General features: G+C 43.5%; 1 protein-coding gene across 3 annotated transcripts in view; it reads left to right on the forward strand.

The window, feature by feature from the left end:
- The window catches only part of ATP11A (ATPase phospholipid transporting 11A), a 156,349-nt gene extending 145,586 nt beyond the window's left edge, over nucleotides 1-10,763 (forward strand). The window contains exons 28-30 of one of the 3 annotated variants that reach the window (XM_090258541.1): nucleotides 841-1,006; nucleotides 2,501-2,587; nucleotides 6,318-6,379. In XM_090258541.1, the coding sequence (XP_090114667.1) occupies nucleotides 841-1,006; nucleotides 2,501-2,578 (244 nt within the window). In that variant the 3' untranslated portion in view covers nucleotides 2,579-2,587; nucleotides 6,318-6,379. Of the gene's footprint in view, nucleotides 1-840; nucleotides 1,007-2,500; nucleotides 2,588-5,110; nucleotides 5,215-6,317 lie in introns of all 3 variants that reach the window. The other 2 variants (XM_090258540.1, XM_090258539.1) reach the window with 2 other exon arrangements.
- Nucleotides 10,764-17,091: the final 6,328 nt, after the last annotated feature.

The following is a 17,091-nucleotide window of genomic DNA, read 5'->3' on the forward strand; positions in this document are numbered from 1 at the left end:
TCTGTCATCAGCCTTGTCCCTGTGTTGGTGATCGCAGATACCTGCCAACCTCTTGTTACATTATTGCCCTCTGGTGACTGATGCCATGCATTACATGTTCTTTGAGACCTGGAAATACATACAGAAAAATTAGATAAGCTTTTGGTCGGTTTCCAACAACCCTACCCCAAGCTAAAAATATCTGAAGTTCTAGTGAACTTTCCAAAGCTATGGCTGTGTAAGAGGAAGATTTCATCCTGAAAACTTCTCTGACTAGCTCCTGGGCTTTAGGGATCATGAAACTGTGTAACTGAAGTTCAGCATTATATCAATTGCTTCATCCTTTTCAGCTTCTGTCATGGAGCACAATATAGATATTTTCTTTGAATTACATACTCTGTATTTTTATAGAAAAATTTAAAGATTTTTGTGGCATAATCTTTAGGTAGTTAACTAGCTCTGCTGATCAGAACCTTTGTATATCTTCATGTTAATAGCCTTTGTGATTTTTGCAGTACAAAAATATCACCTATTTTAATGGTTTTGAATCTTTTTTGTTGCTCTAAAACTGTACTTCAGGGACTTATTTTCCCATTGAGATGACCTCATAGAATTCCTCCCTCCTTTTCCCAATCATAACAGCCCAACATTATAGGGGAAATTCTACATCCCATTATTTATATGATTAATTTGAAGCAGGCAAGCTAAATGGCTTGCCCAGTGACTGTGAGTGCCCAAAGTGAAAACTGCTAGAACAAGTGGGCTTTTCATGCTAGTATAGAAAACAGCAGGATTTCAGTGTTTCTCCTGATGACTTCTGACCTGCCACCATGTTGTTTTTCTTTTCCCTCCACATTTCAGGCCATTCCTCAGTTATCAAAGGATGTACTATGTGTTCATACAGATGTTATCCAGTGGCCCTGCCTGGCTGGCCATCATTCTGCTCATCACTGTCAGCCTCCTTCCTGATGTTCTCAAGAAAGTCCTATGCAGGCAGCTGTGGCCCAGCGCCACAGAGAGAGTCCAGGTACCTACCCTCGCCCAGTAGGGGTATGGTGCACTGCAGCTCCCAGGTTCAGAGTGGGAAATACCGTTACAAAGGGTAGCGTGAAAGGTTTGGGCTGAAAATATCATTGGGGCAAGTATTACTAATGACTTTTATGATAGATTATTTTAAACATTAGGTAAAATTCAAGATGACCAATGTTTAAACCTAAGCAGTTAATTAGCTGAGATAAGAAAATTATTAAGCCGATACAAAAGAAATTACTTTGTGTAAATCTAAAAACATATTTTTAAATTAATTATTACTTTAAAGATAAAATTGTATTATTTTGGGGGATGGTGAATTTGGCTCAAAACTTTAGCATTTATATTGGGATATTCTGATAAATTAGAAGGGCTACTTATTTTCCACACCCCCAAACTGAGTCCAACAAGCTGAATTCTGGATTCAGGTAAGAAGTGAGACATGCAAAATGTCCAAATTAACATAGGACACCAGAAGGTGTTACTCAGAGCTTCCCAAAACCACTCTGGCCCTTCCGAGAGTTCTCAAGGAGGGCACCTCCCCTATTCCCTCACCCCTGCACTCTCAGGGAGGGCACATCCCCCATCCCCTCACTTCTGCAATGTCAGGGAGGGCATATCCCCCACCCCCTCACCTCTGGTATCTCAAGGAGGGCATATTCCCCATCCCCTCACCCCTGTGATTTGCCCGTGGAGATGCAGAGCCTCAACAAGGAGAAGGAAAGATCCTGGTGAGAGGTCGGGAGCCATAGCTGGGGCTGTTCCTGCAGGTTGCATGTCTTCTCTTAGAGCACAGGTGGTTGTGCCGGTGAATGTGTGAGGGGGGGTGTTATTGGCCCATGTTTCGGACAGAATACAGGTAGCCCTCCACTGGAGTTGGAGTGGAAGTAGTACGGCACTGCCTTTGCCCCACCTCCGCCAACTTTGGCAGTTGCATGGGATCCAGGTTGGTGAGCTTTCTTCGAACTCTGGTGTAATTTAAAATGTTGAAGCCAGTGCTGCCAGTTCGTAGCAATTCCCTCCTTTATGTACCTGCCATGTTTGTGAAGTCAGTGCAGACACAAACTTGGGAAGAGATTAGTGAATTAGTGAGAGTATACATGTCCATTTTTACCATGAATTGTTACATGTTATCACCTTTAAACAAGCAGCATAGGACAGGGATATTTTCAGGGCTCTGGTGACAAGGAAGAGAAACACAGCAGGAATGGGAGGTCCACACTGCCCTTTAGCAAGTGAGAGTCCCTGGACAGGAGGCCAGGACTATCCAGAATGTGGCCCGCATTGTCTGGTCTCAACATGCCACAAGATGGCTTAGCGTGGCAGCACTGATGTACATGGGACATTGTTGGCATTTAATCAGACTCACAGTCTGTTCTTGTTTCTTTTTTCCTTTCTTCATTCCCTTCCATCTTCTGACTTCTTTGCCTAAATAACCACTACTACCTGTCTAACGATGTGTGTGGCCTCCTGAACCTTCTGGGACTGGCAGACTAAGAACCAGTGCCTTTCTGTTGAGCAGTCCACCATCTTTATGCTTTCTCAGACTTCCAGCAGTCTGAGTTTCTGATGGAACAAGGTGATGCTTTTCTGTCTTTTTGCATGTTTGGGATTATAGTCACAGGACAACAGAGGGCTGACTTTTAATATCAAGAGCTATCGAACACATGCTCTGGTGATGATGACTTCTGTGTTTGTTCTAACCACCACCACACCAGGAAATAAATGGATAACGTGTACCTTGAGATGCGGAGAGGGCACGTGGGCTGTGTTTTCTATCAATACCACTAACCAGTGTTTCTCTCTTGGCATCCATTGAAGTATCAGATCCTACCTACAAGGGGCAGCTGTGTCTTCACTCAGGCCCAGCTGAGAGCAGCGGGCTGTGCCACCTTAAAGTCATGGTTCCTACCCTCGAAGGTGTGGGTGTCACAGCTCCAAAGTCACAGGAGCCCCTGAGCAAACCAAGTTACCTCAGTGCCGTCCTTCTCTCCACAACCCAGACAGGATGGGTAGCAGTAGACCTCCTGGCTCACATTCACCTCTAAATCCAGACAGGGAAACTGAGGCCTCCACAGGGCAGCATGCTCAGGGCCCTGCAAAGCACTGCAGAAAGGGCAAGACTCGGGCAAACTATCTGGACTGTAGACAAAGCCAGGAGAGATGTGTTTTGGGTCAAAAGTTTTACCAAATTCTAGAAAAAGCCTTCTCCTTTGCTTTGAATATCTGTAGTGTCCTATTTCTTAGCCATAGAGCACCATTCACACAGTGTTTCTCGATGGCAGTTGTCTTGGATCAAAGCCTTTACATCAGAACCAAGATTTCAGGGACAAAGCATTATCTAGAGAATATCTTCTATCTGTTGTTCAGTTACATGTTGTGATGTATTTAAATACCACACTTATGTATGCCTCAGAATTAATGATACTTTGAAAAGACATTTGGTATTACTATATTACCAATGTAGCTTGTTCAATAGGAAAATACCAAAAGCAAGAAAAGGGCTTTTTTTTTCTTTAAACAACAACTCATCTTCTATACATTTTAAACACTATTTTTTAACTAACAGGATGGTACATTTTTTTCAGTTCAAGTGATTACTGGTAATCAAAATTTTTTCTTATCTGATGCCATCAGAATTTGTTAGGACTAATTACATAACTTCATGTCACTGTTTACATACTTGAGCACATTTAGGGTGGAATTATTAGGAACACTTTAATAAGGCACAGGAGGTACTTATAAAATTGATTCAATCATGCCAGCTCTAAACCAAAAATAAATACTCGTAACTGTTGATGGGGTTTATTAAGAGTTGACTTGCTTCTGAACCTGTGCAGAAGCCAGACTCTAGCTGCTTGGAGAAGGTCGCCACTGAGTGTTTTGTGGGGTCCAGGCCACATGAGGTGTGACCCACAGGTACCCCATACCCACACCTTCAGAGAGTCGCTGCAGCCAGCATGCTTCTGGCACACACAAGGTGAATGCTTGTATTGCTGTAAAACCACCCAGACTTTTGCAAAACTTTGGAGGAATAAACAATTGATTAATCCTTGTGTGGAATATTAGTACTTCAAATGGATGGGTCTTTTTTTCTTTTAATCTGTTCTATTAAAAAGTGAAACATCACAAGCACTAGGTTTCATATATATATACGCACACACGTAACATATATATAACTTATATATGTATTTATGTCTCTATATCTAACTACATTTTTATATATAATTGAATTATATATAATTTAAAGGGCAGCAACTCCACCTCTTGTTTAGCTCCTTCTTCTCTTCCCCAGAAGGCATTCTGCAATTCAGACCTTTTAAAATTATTCACCTTTTTAAATCCCTTCTTCCTATTACTGAGAAACTAATATGGTTTGACTGGAACATCTTAGTGTTCTGATGCTTGGCCCTGTTCACCTGCAGCATTGTGATGCCTTGAACTTCCTGGATTCTATTCCTGGGCAGGACTCTTCTGTTTGACTAGATACTGAGCTAAACAAGAAGGCTAGGGATCAGAAGGAAAGGGAGAGATAGAGGGATGGATGGATGTGGCCTAGCAGGAAGATAGAGACAGAAGGACAAGGACGGGCAGGCACACAGTTCCTCCCCTCAGGGAACCTCACTGCTCTTTTTTGGCGGAGGATAGCTGTTTAGTAAATGGCACTGGGAGAGCTTTCAGGTGAGTATGGCAGGATTTTTAGCTTCAGGGATCTGGAAGCACTTCCTGTGCTCTCAACAGAGGCTGGCCTTTGCTGTGTTGGGAGCAGGCCCAGTAGGCAGCCCTTCTAGCTGAGGCCCTGCTCTCCCACCTGGCCTGTCCTCTCTGCACTGGCTCCGTCCCTCCATCTTTTTCACGTGAAGGGCCCATTAGAAAGACTGCCTCTTTCCCAGAGTGGAGCTCCTGGGAGGTGCCCACACTGAGAGCTCTATGCCCATCCCACCAACCCAGGTTTTGCAGACTCCCACATGAACCCGAGGTACACTTCTCACGCCCTTGTGGGTGCTGGCCCCTATGTCCAGCTGCACAGCTGGGTTTCACCCGGAGAGCTCTCTTGGTTCCCAATGAGGCAGCCATCTCAGTGTCTTTCCTCACCTTGCAGAAGAGCTCGAAACTCAAAACAGCGGTCGATGCCGCGCCAAGCACGGACAGGCCACTTCTGAAGGACGTCTTGCCGGGGCCGAGGCGTGATTAGCCCAAGGATAGGTAACGGCATCCACCATGCTGCCTGGCAGGCTTCCTGGGTGTGCTGTGAGCCTTTCAAACTGTCCGTTTTTCCTCCAAAGTTTTGCTGTGCTGTGCCATTTTTATAACAAAGATTTATTTAAAAAACAAAAAAAACAAAAAAACAATTTTTACACACCCAGGTGTATTTCTGTACCAGGTAAGTGACCTGCCTGAGAGTGGCTGGACTGCATATGATTGAGTATTATACACACATGCACATGTGTGGATGCACGCACATCCCCCTACATATACATACACATGCCGTGGTGAACATGGTTCCACGTGCACTTATGTGACATCCTCACCTGGTGTTCTCAGTGTTCAGTGTGCTAGGAAAAATCTCATTCCTCATCCTTGGTGGTGAAAACAGCTACACCTCAAAGGTCTTATCAGGAAAGGCTATGTTTGGGGATGAAAAATGGTATATTGTGTGATTTGCATTGAATATTAGCCCAGGCAGATGTCTGGTATGGATGCGTTGTCATCCATCAGCAAAACATGGGGCTATGTCTGTGTCTGAAAAACAAGGAGAGGAAATGCAACCATATTCACAAAGCCTTCTGAGCTAGACTTCTCAGGTTTGACATACCCATCTTCTCTATCCAGAAGCAGGCATGCTTCGAAAATAGACTCTTCCTGTACAGCGCCCCTTCCCTCCCTGCCTGTTAAATGTAACAGTGTCTAGGATGTGTCTTCAGTCCCCTTGGGCTGTTAGTGAGAAACCACACAGACCCCTTTTGTCTGTGCAAATAGAAGCATAGGCTGGAGACAGCGAGACAGCCAGTTGGTGCCGTGTGGACCCCGGTCTCTGAGGGGCGGTTTAGCACTCTTACATTAAAGGAATCCAACTTGGGCTCTGGGACTTTTGCATATTTATGAACATTGTCTTTACCCAACAACTGGACTAACAAGGGGACTGCATAGCCAGACCAAGGTTCACACACTGCCTCTGTGTCACAGTTCATATCTGACTGGTGTCCTGTAATGCGAGTCCCTGACCACGACAGTGATAGCAGTGATTGCATCAGATTTTCATGGGATTCTTGTGGAGGGTCCTGACCGTCTTTTCTGTTCTCCCACAGAGCACGTGCACACAGAGTCAGGACCACCTCTTAGAAGTCAGTCGTTTTGTCTCCCTGCACAGCCCCAGTCCCTCGGCCACGTGGCCAGGCTCCTGCTCCAAACCAATGACGTTAACAGGCCCAGAGAGCAAGGAGTGCTCAGTCCTCCCTCCCATTGTCAGTGTCTCGAACAACCGTTGCCATCCCAGCTGGAGACCCTACTACCGTGGGCCCTGTGGGGAGACGGGTGGCGAACAGATCACCAGTTCAAGCCTTTAAGAACCTCACCATGAGTATGTGTGTTTTGCACACGTGTGCTTTTCCTCTGCCCCCAAAGGAAGAGGAAGGGGCAACAAGACCTGGCTGGAGTGCATGGGCTGGCGGTCTGTGTTGTCGTTTCTTGCAGGCCTAGTGGCTTCACATGTTTAGTTGGACTGCTGGAAAGAAGGACGTGCACAAGGCCTGGTGCATCCGTCCTGGGACAGGGTCTTGGTGTCTGCCCTCCATCATCTCCATTGCGTGCATCACCTGAGGAGGACATCTGCTTGGAGATCGGCAGTCTAGCTTCAAGCGGGAGGCAGTCACACCCACCAACCGTCATGTAAGCACAGATGTGACTCGCCCTTGCCATGGGACTGATGGGGCTGGCCTCTGCCCTTCCTTCTCCAGAGCCCTCTGATACTTCCGCTTTTGGCACTGACACTCAAATAATCGTGCATCCATTTCCCATTAGAGTCGCAGACTGTGCTGTTGCTTTTGTTCAGAACCCTTCACATACTGAAGCTGATTTTTAGGATTGTGTCTGAGTCAAGGTTTGTTTCTCTGAGGGCCATGTTACCTCTGTGTGTTTGGGGGTATCTTTGAATGTTTCCATGTCTCCTCCTTTCCTGTCCCCAGCTACCTCTGTGGAGAATAAAAAGGAGTATTCGCATGGGAGGAATCATAATGGTGTCCATTTAAGATTTCCCAGTACAAGTTTTGATATATTTGTCGTCACTTTCCCAGGGGTAAAGCTTATCAGTTTATTGTTTTTGGGAAATGTTTATTTCATGGTGTTAGGGGAAGGGTGGTAGTGTGGGGTGCCCTGGACAGATATCAGCTGTGATAGTCCACCCCTTTCAATGTCTTCATGGAGAGGCGGTTTCTAGGGGCGGTGTTAATCTTCCAGAATCCATTTCAGGCCAACACGGGTCTGTCAGCCAGATGGCCTATGAGTTTTAAAACGCAATATCGCGATCCTCGACTGCCACCTCCTTGGTGACTGACCATACCTAGCTCTGAGTGTTCTCTGTTCCATCTCTGCTTTGTCTTAGCATGCTGTCCAGGGATAAGCCATCAGGAGGATGCTGTGTTGTGAACTTCCTGTCACTTTCCTATACTGGTGTTTCTATTTCTAGAAATAACCCAGTTGACATAGCCTTAATGATCCTTAAAGAGACATTTCAGTTTGAGATTCAAACTTCAGACATTAAAACGGATGCCTTTTTAGAAAAGCGTCACTGGAAGCCGAACTAACAGCAGGGACCTTGTCCATTGCCAGATTTTATGCTGTGGAATTCGGGGACATTGGTAATTGAACACTGAGTTTGTTTCAGAGATGCTTGATGTTAGATATTTTTGGAAGTTTCAGTTTCACAAGTTGACTGTATAACATTTCACCTAAAATATTTATTTGATATAGGGGATAACTTAACAGTAAGAACGGTGAACACAAAGTAGTTGGGATAAATTGAGGTGAAGTATAAACACCATACCAAAGACTACAAAGACTAGGTCATGAAAGTTTGGCTTAGAGGAAGACAGAGAATGAGGAGGGCACCATTTCCATCCTGAGGGTCCTTCTCGCCAAACCCTCCAGTCCCCATCCTGTCCTCCTGTCACGTCCCATGTTCTATGTGCAGTGGCAGCCCTTGGCCATTCTGGTCCACACTAGACCCTGCAAACAATGGTGTGTGCATTTTTACAGCTGTTTTTAAGAACCTAATATGGGTATAAATGTAATACCTGTGGGGGGGGACAGATTCTCTGTATGTTTAGTTAACAGATTCTTTGTAATGTATTTTTTTAGAAATCTTAAAATTGCCTTTGCACTGAAGTATTTTCATAGCTGTTTATATCTCTTATTCATTTATTTGTTAACATATCATATCTAATTTTTAAAGTATGTTTTTAAAGCTTTTATTTTTTAAGTTGATGAAATTTTGGCCACTTTAAATTCTGGAGAGAGTTTTCACTGAATGTCTCAATATCTGATGAATGTGAATTTTCAGCTTTGATTTAATTCTCTACACCTGTTTGTTTTTTTGGTGTTTCTGGTGGCAGCGATTAGTTGAAAGGTGTATTTAGAGTATGATAATTTGCTATGCTTAGTCTTCACAGTTCATTGCAATTCCATCTGCTTTTTGTTTTGTTTTTGATTTCTATCCTTCAGCCTTAAAACAGAAGCTTCTTACTTGATGGTTCAGTATCTTCTTTCCACCTGTATTGAGACAGTTAACATTTACATCTGACAATTCAAGTCTCATTATAAAAGTCACTAAATCTTTACACACTCCAAAATGTTTTTTAAAAATTGTTTGGGAAATGAAGGGACTGTGCCTGATCATTTGAAATAGGTAAGGGGCATGAGATAAAAAATAAAAGGAGGAAGAGAAGAACCCCACTGAAATGACATTTCAGATATGTCTCTGATATTCAGATATTAATGTGATATTTTTCACCTTATAGTAGTTAGTATTTACTTGCCTTTAACTTTAAAGCAAGTAATGTCAATTTTAAGCATTTTTCTTTTTTGAAAATCCTATTCACAACTACATATGTTAATAGATTACTAACTCGTAATTTCCCATGTTGGTCAGAATATATGCTTCCTAACCTGCACTCCATCCCAACAACAAGTCATCTATAAAGCATGAGTGGTCCTGACCAGGTGGCATTCTCTTGCTTTCAGCTCCAGGTCCACTCATGGCCACATACGTGCATATGTGCCAGTTCTCATGCACACACACAACAACACACACATAGATGTTCCCTAGGCCAAGCAGCCCTGCCTCCTTCCTAAGGGGATCCTGCAAGGACCCTCCAGAAGATAAGGCTCCTTGGGCTTCCATGCCGAGTGCCCAAGCAGAACACGGGAGGCTTTGCCAGGCAGCCCCCGTGTTTGAAGTGGAGCTGCTGGATAACCCAAGCAGCAGTGCGTTGGCCTAAGCTCCTCCATTTCAGGAAGTCCCGCTGACACCTCCCTAAAGCTTCACCCTTAGGACAAGTGGCAGAAAGTGGCATCTGGACTCTCCCACTTGTAGCATCTTCACATGTGCCCAGGAGCATGGGCAGGCGCTCTGCCTCAGGGCAGCTGGGAGAAAAGGCTCCTTCTCTTGGTAATTCGACCCACTCCTGTACATTTGACTCAACAGGGTGAAGCAGACCAGGTAACACCTAGTGATGGTGAAGCCTGGGCCAGGGAAGGAGGTTAAGAATTATCTGCTTCTGTAATAACAGGTTTATAGAATTGTAGTTTGGCCTGGTGAGATTTTGAAACTTAACTACAAAAATGTCTCACCCATGCTGTTATAGTAAATTGCTGGGCATCAACCAAAATGTTCAGTGCAACCTTAAGGAAGTTTTCTGGCCTTTTTCTTTAAAACCACTAATTTCACCTGTTTTGCACTGACTAATAACCTGAAGGAACCACTTCTACATTCTCTTTAAATTAATGTTATTTATTTGACAACTCAATATAACAGTTTGGTATGCAGTTTCATGTGTTCTACATTTCTTTTGGAAATTTCCCATTGTAACTTTAAAAACAGGGAAAACTTCTGTTTGCACATGCATTTTATTTTTAAGCTAGAGGGTAGGTGAATTAGAATGAGAATGATTCTGATACTGTCTATAAACAAAGTTTTAATGAAGATGTGTTGGGAGTATTATTAAAGTATGATTCTACTTTTGCAGAAAAAAATCTAAAAATCAGTTTATATAGCTTTATTTTTTACCTTATCAAAATATACAGAATTTTAATATGCATATATTGTCTCTGAATTAAAATTATAATGTGTGTCTGCGTTGCTGTTTAAAATGTCCATTGATTATGTAATTAATAAAAGAGAATCTTTAAAAATGTATTAAACAGGAATGGAATCTATAGTTGTCATCATCATAAATACTGGAATTTATTTTTTAATTATTGAATATAGTAAGTGCGTTTAAGATAATAAATCAGCCTCCAAACAGTCTTGTTTAATTGATAATAATTCATTAACCTGCTTTGAAAAATTAAATTGTAAATTAAACCAAATCCTACATTTCTGTAGAGTTTATTTTGTATGGTGTTTTTAACTTTTATTTTTAAAGTATGAGTTAATTATATTGGACTTTTCTGCAGATAATCAAAGCAGGAGACTTGAATCTGCTTGCAATAAAGAAATGTCTGGTTTAGTTTCTTTATAAATAAAAAACATCTGAGAAGTCGGACTTAAATTTCTGCTAACAGAAGCCACAGAGAAAACCACTCTCAAAGTTTGTTTCTTTCTCAGATACAGTGGAAAATATATCGTGGAAACAGTCTCCCTGAAAATGTGTGGGGTGAGGTGGTTTCTGCCCCTTTCTTGCCCCTGTTGGCGCCCGGTGCCGCCCTGCACACACTGAAACCATAATGCCCAGCTGTGGGGTGAGGGGCCCACAGAACAGAAAACACAATATTGGGCTTCTTAACCCTCTTGTCCATCCCTACTTACCTTCCCTGACTGTCATGCCCAAGACCCATGCCTTCAGCCACATTCCTGAAGTCTAAGCTTCCCCTTTCCATCTAGATTCTCCCTTTCCACTTGTCCAACTTCCAGGCCCTAAATGTGTCTCCTGGGCTCTGCTGGCCACATCCAACTCTTATGATGGAGACTTAGTTCTGTGCCCCCACCCACCCAGTCAGATCCTGGGCACTTCCTAAACACCCAGAAATTCCCCACTTGGCCCTGGAAGGCCTGCAGCTTAGCCCCCAACTCCTGTCTCCCCGTAGCCCTGTACCTCTCTTCCTCAGGTGGCCACCTGCCTCACTGGCTAGTGCCACCCCTTCACAAAACCTGATCCCAGGACCCAGTTCCTGGAATTCTGACTAGCTGGGGTGTCAGAGGTGGAGTCAGTTTGAAGACCCCTGGAAATAACTTATCTGGGCCAGGGCTGGCACTGCCCCTCTGAAGGCTAACTGTGCTCAGCTCGGGTGTCTGCCTCTGGAACCAGCCCAGATCCCTGTGAGGGACTGAGAGGCCTTGGGCTGTGCTGTGTGCAATTCTAAATCTGGGACTTTTCCCCCAGTTCTGGAATGCCACCAAGCAAGCACACAGCCAGCACTGGGTAACAGGAGCTAAATGAATGACCTTCACTGTCCCATACCAAACCCCAGTAGCCAACACAGAGCTCTACAAAATGCCAGGGCTGCAACAGTAAGTGCCACAGGTGAATCCAGAGCCTGAGGCCACTAGCTGTTCTTTGTACATTCTCCACACCTGCCTCTGGTGACTTGAACATATGACTGCACTAACCCTGACAGCTGGGATGAGCCAAGTAACTGCACACTGGCATGAGGCTCAGCAAGTGCAGCCAGCCAATGCCATCCACCAGTGTGCACGGGAACACACAACCGCTTATTTCACTGGGTCTAACCCAGCTTGACCAACACCCATACATTTTTTTTCACTAACATTTTTATTTTTTAAGTATTTTATTGACTATGCTGTTACAGTAGTCCCAATTTCTTTTCCCTTTACTTCCCTCTTCCCAGTACCCCCCTCTCTCCAGCAATCCCACTCTTCCTTAGTTCATGTCCATGGGTCGTGCATATAAGTTCTTTGGCTTCACCCTTTCCTATATTATTCTTAACTTACCCGTCTATTTTGTACCAACCAATTATGCTTCTTAATCCCTGCACCATTTTCCCATTTCTCCCCCTCCCCCCTCACAGCTGATAACGCTGCAAATGATCCCTACACTCATGATTCTGTTCCAGTTCTGGTTATTTACTTAGTTTGTTTTGTTTTTATTTTTTAGATTCAGTTGTTGATAGTTGTGAGTTGGTTATATTTTAATGTTCATAGTGTTGATCTTCTTTTTCTTAAATAAGTCCCTTTAACATTTCATATAATGATGGCTTGGTGACGATGAACTCCTTTAGCTTTACCTTGTCTGGGAAGCAATTTATCTGCCCTTCCATTCTGAATGATAGCTTTGCTGGATAAAATAATCTTGGTTGTAGCTCCTTGTGTTTCATCGCATTGAATACTTCTTGCCAGGCCCTTCTTGCCTGCAAAGTTTCTTTTGAGAAATCAGCTGACAGTCTTATAGACACCCCTTTGTAGGTAACTCTGCTTTTCTCTTGCTGCTTTTAAGATTCTGTCTTTATCCTTAATCTTTGGCATTTTAATTATGATGTGTCTTGAGGTGGTCCTCTTTGGATCTAACTTCCTTGGGACTCTGCTTCCTGGACTTGTATGTCTATTTCCTTTGCCAAATTTAGGAAGTTTTTCTTCATTATTTCTTCACATAAGCTTTCAATTTCTTGCTCTTCCTCCTCTCCTTCTGGCACCCCTATGATTCGGATGTTGGCACGTTTAAAGTTGTCCCAGAGGTTCCTAAGTCTCTCCTCATTTTTTTCAATCTTTTTTTCCTCCTTCTGTACTGGTTGATTTTTTTTCTTCCTTATATTCCAAATCATTGATTTGAACCCCAGTTTCTGTCTCTTCACTATTGGTTTTGTGTGGATTTTCCTTCATTTCATTTAGCATAGCCTTCACTTCTTCCCTATGCGTTTGCCATACTTAAGCATATCTGTCAAGTCTGTGAGCATCTTTATAACCAGTGTTTTGAACTCTGCGAGTGCTCCCCAGGTGTCCCTCCCGACTTTTAAAAACGTGTGACTGCGCTTTCCACCAGGCTGCTGCTTCCACTGCTGCCACCACCACACCGCATCCTTTCCACTCCAGCTCCACCCCTCCTACCTATCTGGATGGGTATTTCTTTATATCTTTGTTTGTTGGACTTCCATGCAGCTCGATTTTCTGGAATTTCTGGTTGTCTCTAGTTTTGAGGTAGTTGTATTTCCTCTTAGTTGTGGAGGGAGATGCAGTGTGTCTGTCTAGGCCTCCATCTTGGCTGGAAGTCTCCCATATATTATTTTTTTAACTGATTTTTTTTTAAATTTATCAATTGATTTTAGAGAGAGAGAGGAATATTGATTTGTTGTTCAACTTATTTATGCATTCATTGGTTGATTCTTGTATGTACCCTGACCGGGGATCAAATCTAAAACCTAGGCATATTGGGACAATGCTCTAACCAACTCAACTACCAGCCTGGGCAACACCCATGCATGAAACTTTCTCTTTCATGGAAATGTCTTGGAGGACACAATTTCTCAATTCCTTTCTTGCACTATGAAATACCACTAAAATTTTATAATCATATTAACTTTCTCAAGGAAAATGCTCACCTTTATACATTTTTATTATTCTTAGTTATTAGAATCACTCAGAAAAATCTAAGCAGATAGCAGATTTCTAACTCATCATTGACATACATTTATGGGTCTGAATTGGGCCTGACAGAGGCCCAACAGAAATATGAGGAACCCATCACCTATGAATCAGTTAAAGAACTTACTGAAGACATCAAACTCCACAATTAGTAGACAGGTTTCATGGCTACAGGAGGTAGATCTTGAGTTAACACTCGTTGCTTGATGTCCAGAGAAATTTACACTCATTGCCCATAGCAGATTATTCAAGGCACTCTGTCTCCATCTTTACATCATTTGTTTTCCCTCTGTTGATCCACCACAAGATACGTGAAATCGCAATACCCTAGAAGGCCATGCCTTGTACCATAGGGGCCTATTGACAGACACTGTCCTAATGTAGTTGTCAAAACTTTAATGAAAAATATGGATTCCTGGATGTATTACTTATTAAGAGTATATATTATCCTTTTAAATAGTTATACAAAATTATAATTTGAGAAAATATACTCATCAAGTGCTTTTATTCATTTGGTTTTCACAAGATTGAAAGAAAGGGGAAGGGTTTTAAGCAAACTAAGAATAAATATGTCATCCTGACCAGTGTGGCTCAGCTCGTTGGGTGTGGTCCTGCAAAGCAAAAGTTCAGTTCCCGGTCAGGGCACATGCCTGGGTTATGGTTTGGTACCCAGTTGGGGAGTGTAGGAGAAGCAATCAGTCGGTTTCTCTCACATCAATGTTTCTCTCCCTCTCTTTCTCCCTCCCTTTCCCTCTCTCTAAAAATAAATAAAATATTTTTTTAAAATAGTAAACATATCCTCTTCAGAATTTCAGAGTTTAGTACTTGCTATAGTCTCAAAATATGAGTTAAATATCAAAATAAACATGATGCTTTAACTACTAAAATTTTGTTTTATTAATGATTACAGTTCCTCAATCTTTACAAACTAGTTAAGCAAAAAATATATGTGCGATAGGGGCAAATTAAGGTTAAAATATTGACCAATGACATTAAAGAGATTAAACCCCAGAACTTGTGGTTTTTGTCAGCATTTGTAGGTTGTCTTGTAACAGTTAAGAGTAGATAACTACTATGTAGACAATCAGTATAAAAGAATAATCAGGCAGCACAGAAATGGCTGCCCTGCTTGGAAATAAATCTGTCTTCTACAGCATGCAATGGAAGAGCAACATATCATAAAACAGGGTACCTGCTTCCTTGCTATATTCATTTCCTGGGGTCGCTGCAATGAAGCACCATAACCTCGGTGGCATTAAACAATAGGAATTGATTGTCTCACAGTCCTGGAGGCAGAAGTCCCAGAGCAGGTATTGGCAGGGTGGTTCCTTCTGAGTCTGGGAGGGAGAAATCTGGTCTGTGTTCTCCCTTCTGGTGTAGCTGGTGATCCTTGGTGTTCCTTGACTTATAGACACATCACCCATGTCTGTTCTCACCTTCACAGGGCGTTCTCCCTGTGCGTGTCTGTGGCTAGGTTTCCCATTTTTATGGGGACACCAATCATATTGGGTTAGGGCATAATGACCTTATTTTAGCTTAATTGCCTCTGAGGCACTGGGGGTTAGGATCTCATATCCTTTGGTGGGGAAACAATTCAAACCATAACACTGTTTTGGGGAAACACAGACCTTTCGTCTGGCTTTAGAGCAGTCAGATGAGCACAGAGGCTGTGCCTGCAGGGTCTGAGTGGAGAGGTGAGCAACAGACAGTGGGTGGGTGCTTAACTAGGGCCAATGCTCAGCTACCCCTTAGCTCACATCCCCACCCACAGCTGCACAAGTATTTACTCACCAAGACTTCCACCTTGTCCTCCTTGGAGTGCAAGTCCTCCTTGGGACACTGAGCCTGGGAGGGCTCCTGGTTGACATGCAGAACCTGGTTGATGAAGAAGAGCCCTCGTGAAATGGAAGGATAGAAATTAGGGTGTAAACGTCCATGGCTGCACGTTTCTTCAGAAATCAGTCTTTCTCCTAACAGAGAAGAGGAAATCTGTGGCAGGTAAGCAATCTCTCCCTTCCTCAAGTGTGACATCAGTATCTCCCTACCTGCTGAGTTGTCCCCATCAGCACCAGAGAGCCCATCTGAAATTAAAGTCTTCCATAAGCATTTCTTGTCTCCTCTTTTTAAAAATCTTCGGAAGTGTCTATATTTGCTGTCTTTGTTGCCTGTCACTCTCTTCTCAGCCCACCCAAATCAAGCTTTTGCCTCCCGCTCCACTGGGGCAGGCCCAGGGACCCTTTACCACTAAGGGCATCATTTTTCCTGCCTTGTCCTTGTTCACAGCCCAGCTTGGTACTGAAAGGCAAGTTCCATGGAACTGCAGACTATGCTTTGTCCCCTGTGAATGTCCAGTGTCCAGCTTAGGGCCTGGCACCATGTTGCTGCCTGAACAAACCCCGTGCCTGGGGGACTCTGGGTCCAAACACAACTGCCCTGCTGAGCCAGCATTTTGGGACACAGAGCGGTGCTGGGACTGTGGCCAGTCAGGCCAGGCCTGGCCATTTGCTCTCTGAAGTAGAGTTGTAAAAGCCTTCCCACTGTGGGGCTGAGGCACCAGCCAGGAGAAGCCATGGGGGCAGGAGCTGAGCAACATAGCAGCAATTAAATCCCGACCACATGCCTTCCTTTGTTCAGGAGGAGAAAGGAAGGCATGGTTGCTGCTGATTTGGGGAACAGGAGAAAGTAAGGTGTTTCCTTCCCCCTTCCCTTTCCAGACTGCTTCTCTGAAGCCCTAGGGATCGGGCAGGGGTCCCTCAGAACGTCTCAGCACTCCCAACAACCAACCCTTAACTTGCTTCCAGTATGTCCCAGTTTGTTCCCTCCCCACCCTGGACCCAGCATGGATGGGCAGATTCTGAGGCCCTTTGAGGGTGCCCTAGGTTTTCTGAAGGGAGGAAGGGTGTCCTGTCACCTTTTTCCTTTATCTCATATGGATAACAGTAAGTGTTTTCCAGCTAAGCTGTTATTGCTTATTTTACAGAGAGTAATGCTTTACATAAAGTATTTAATCTCATACAGTAATATTTTCAAACACTAAAAGAAATTGGGGAAAATCTGGAAGGTGGATGAACCTTTCTCATCTAGTTACCAGGCACAATGACCAAATGGGGATGCCTTTAAAGGACTCCAACCACAAGGGACAACAGATGCCCATTCTCACAACCTTCATGTTGCTAAATGCAACACGATTGCTCTAAGTCTCTATGATTGATGTGGAATCTGGAGCAGGGGAACTGCAAATTCCCACCTCTCAGAACAGAGCCCAGGATATG

Source organism: Furipterus horrens, unplaced genomic scaffold, assembly GCF_987537825.1.
Source record: "Furipterus horrens unplaced genomic scaffold, mFurHor1.1.pri manual_scaffold_12, whole genome shotgun sequence".
NCBI lineage: Eukaryota > Metazoa > Chordata > Mammalia > Chiroptera > Furipteridae > Furipterus > Furipterus horrens.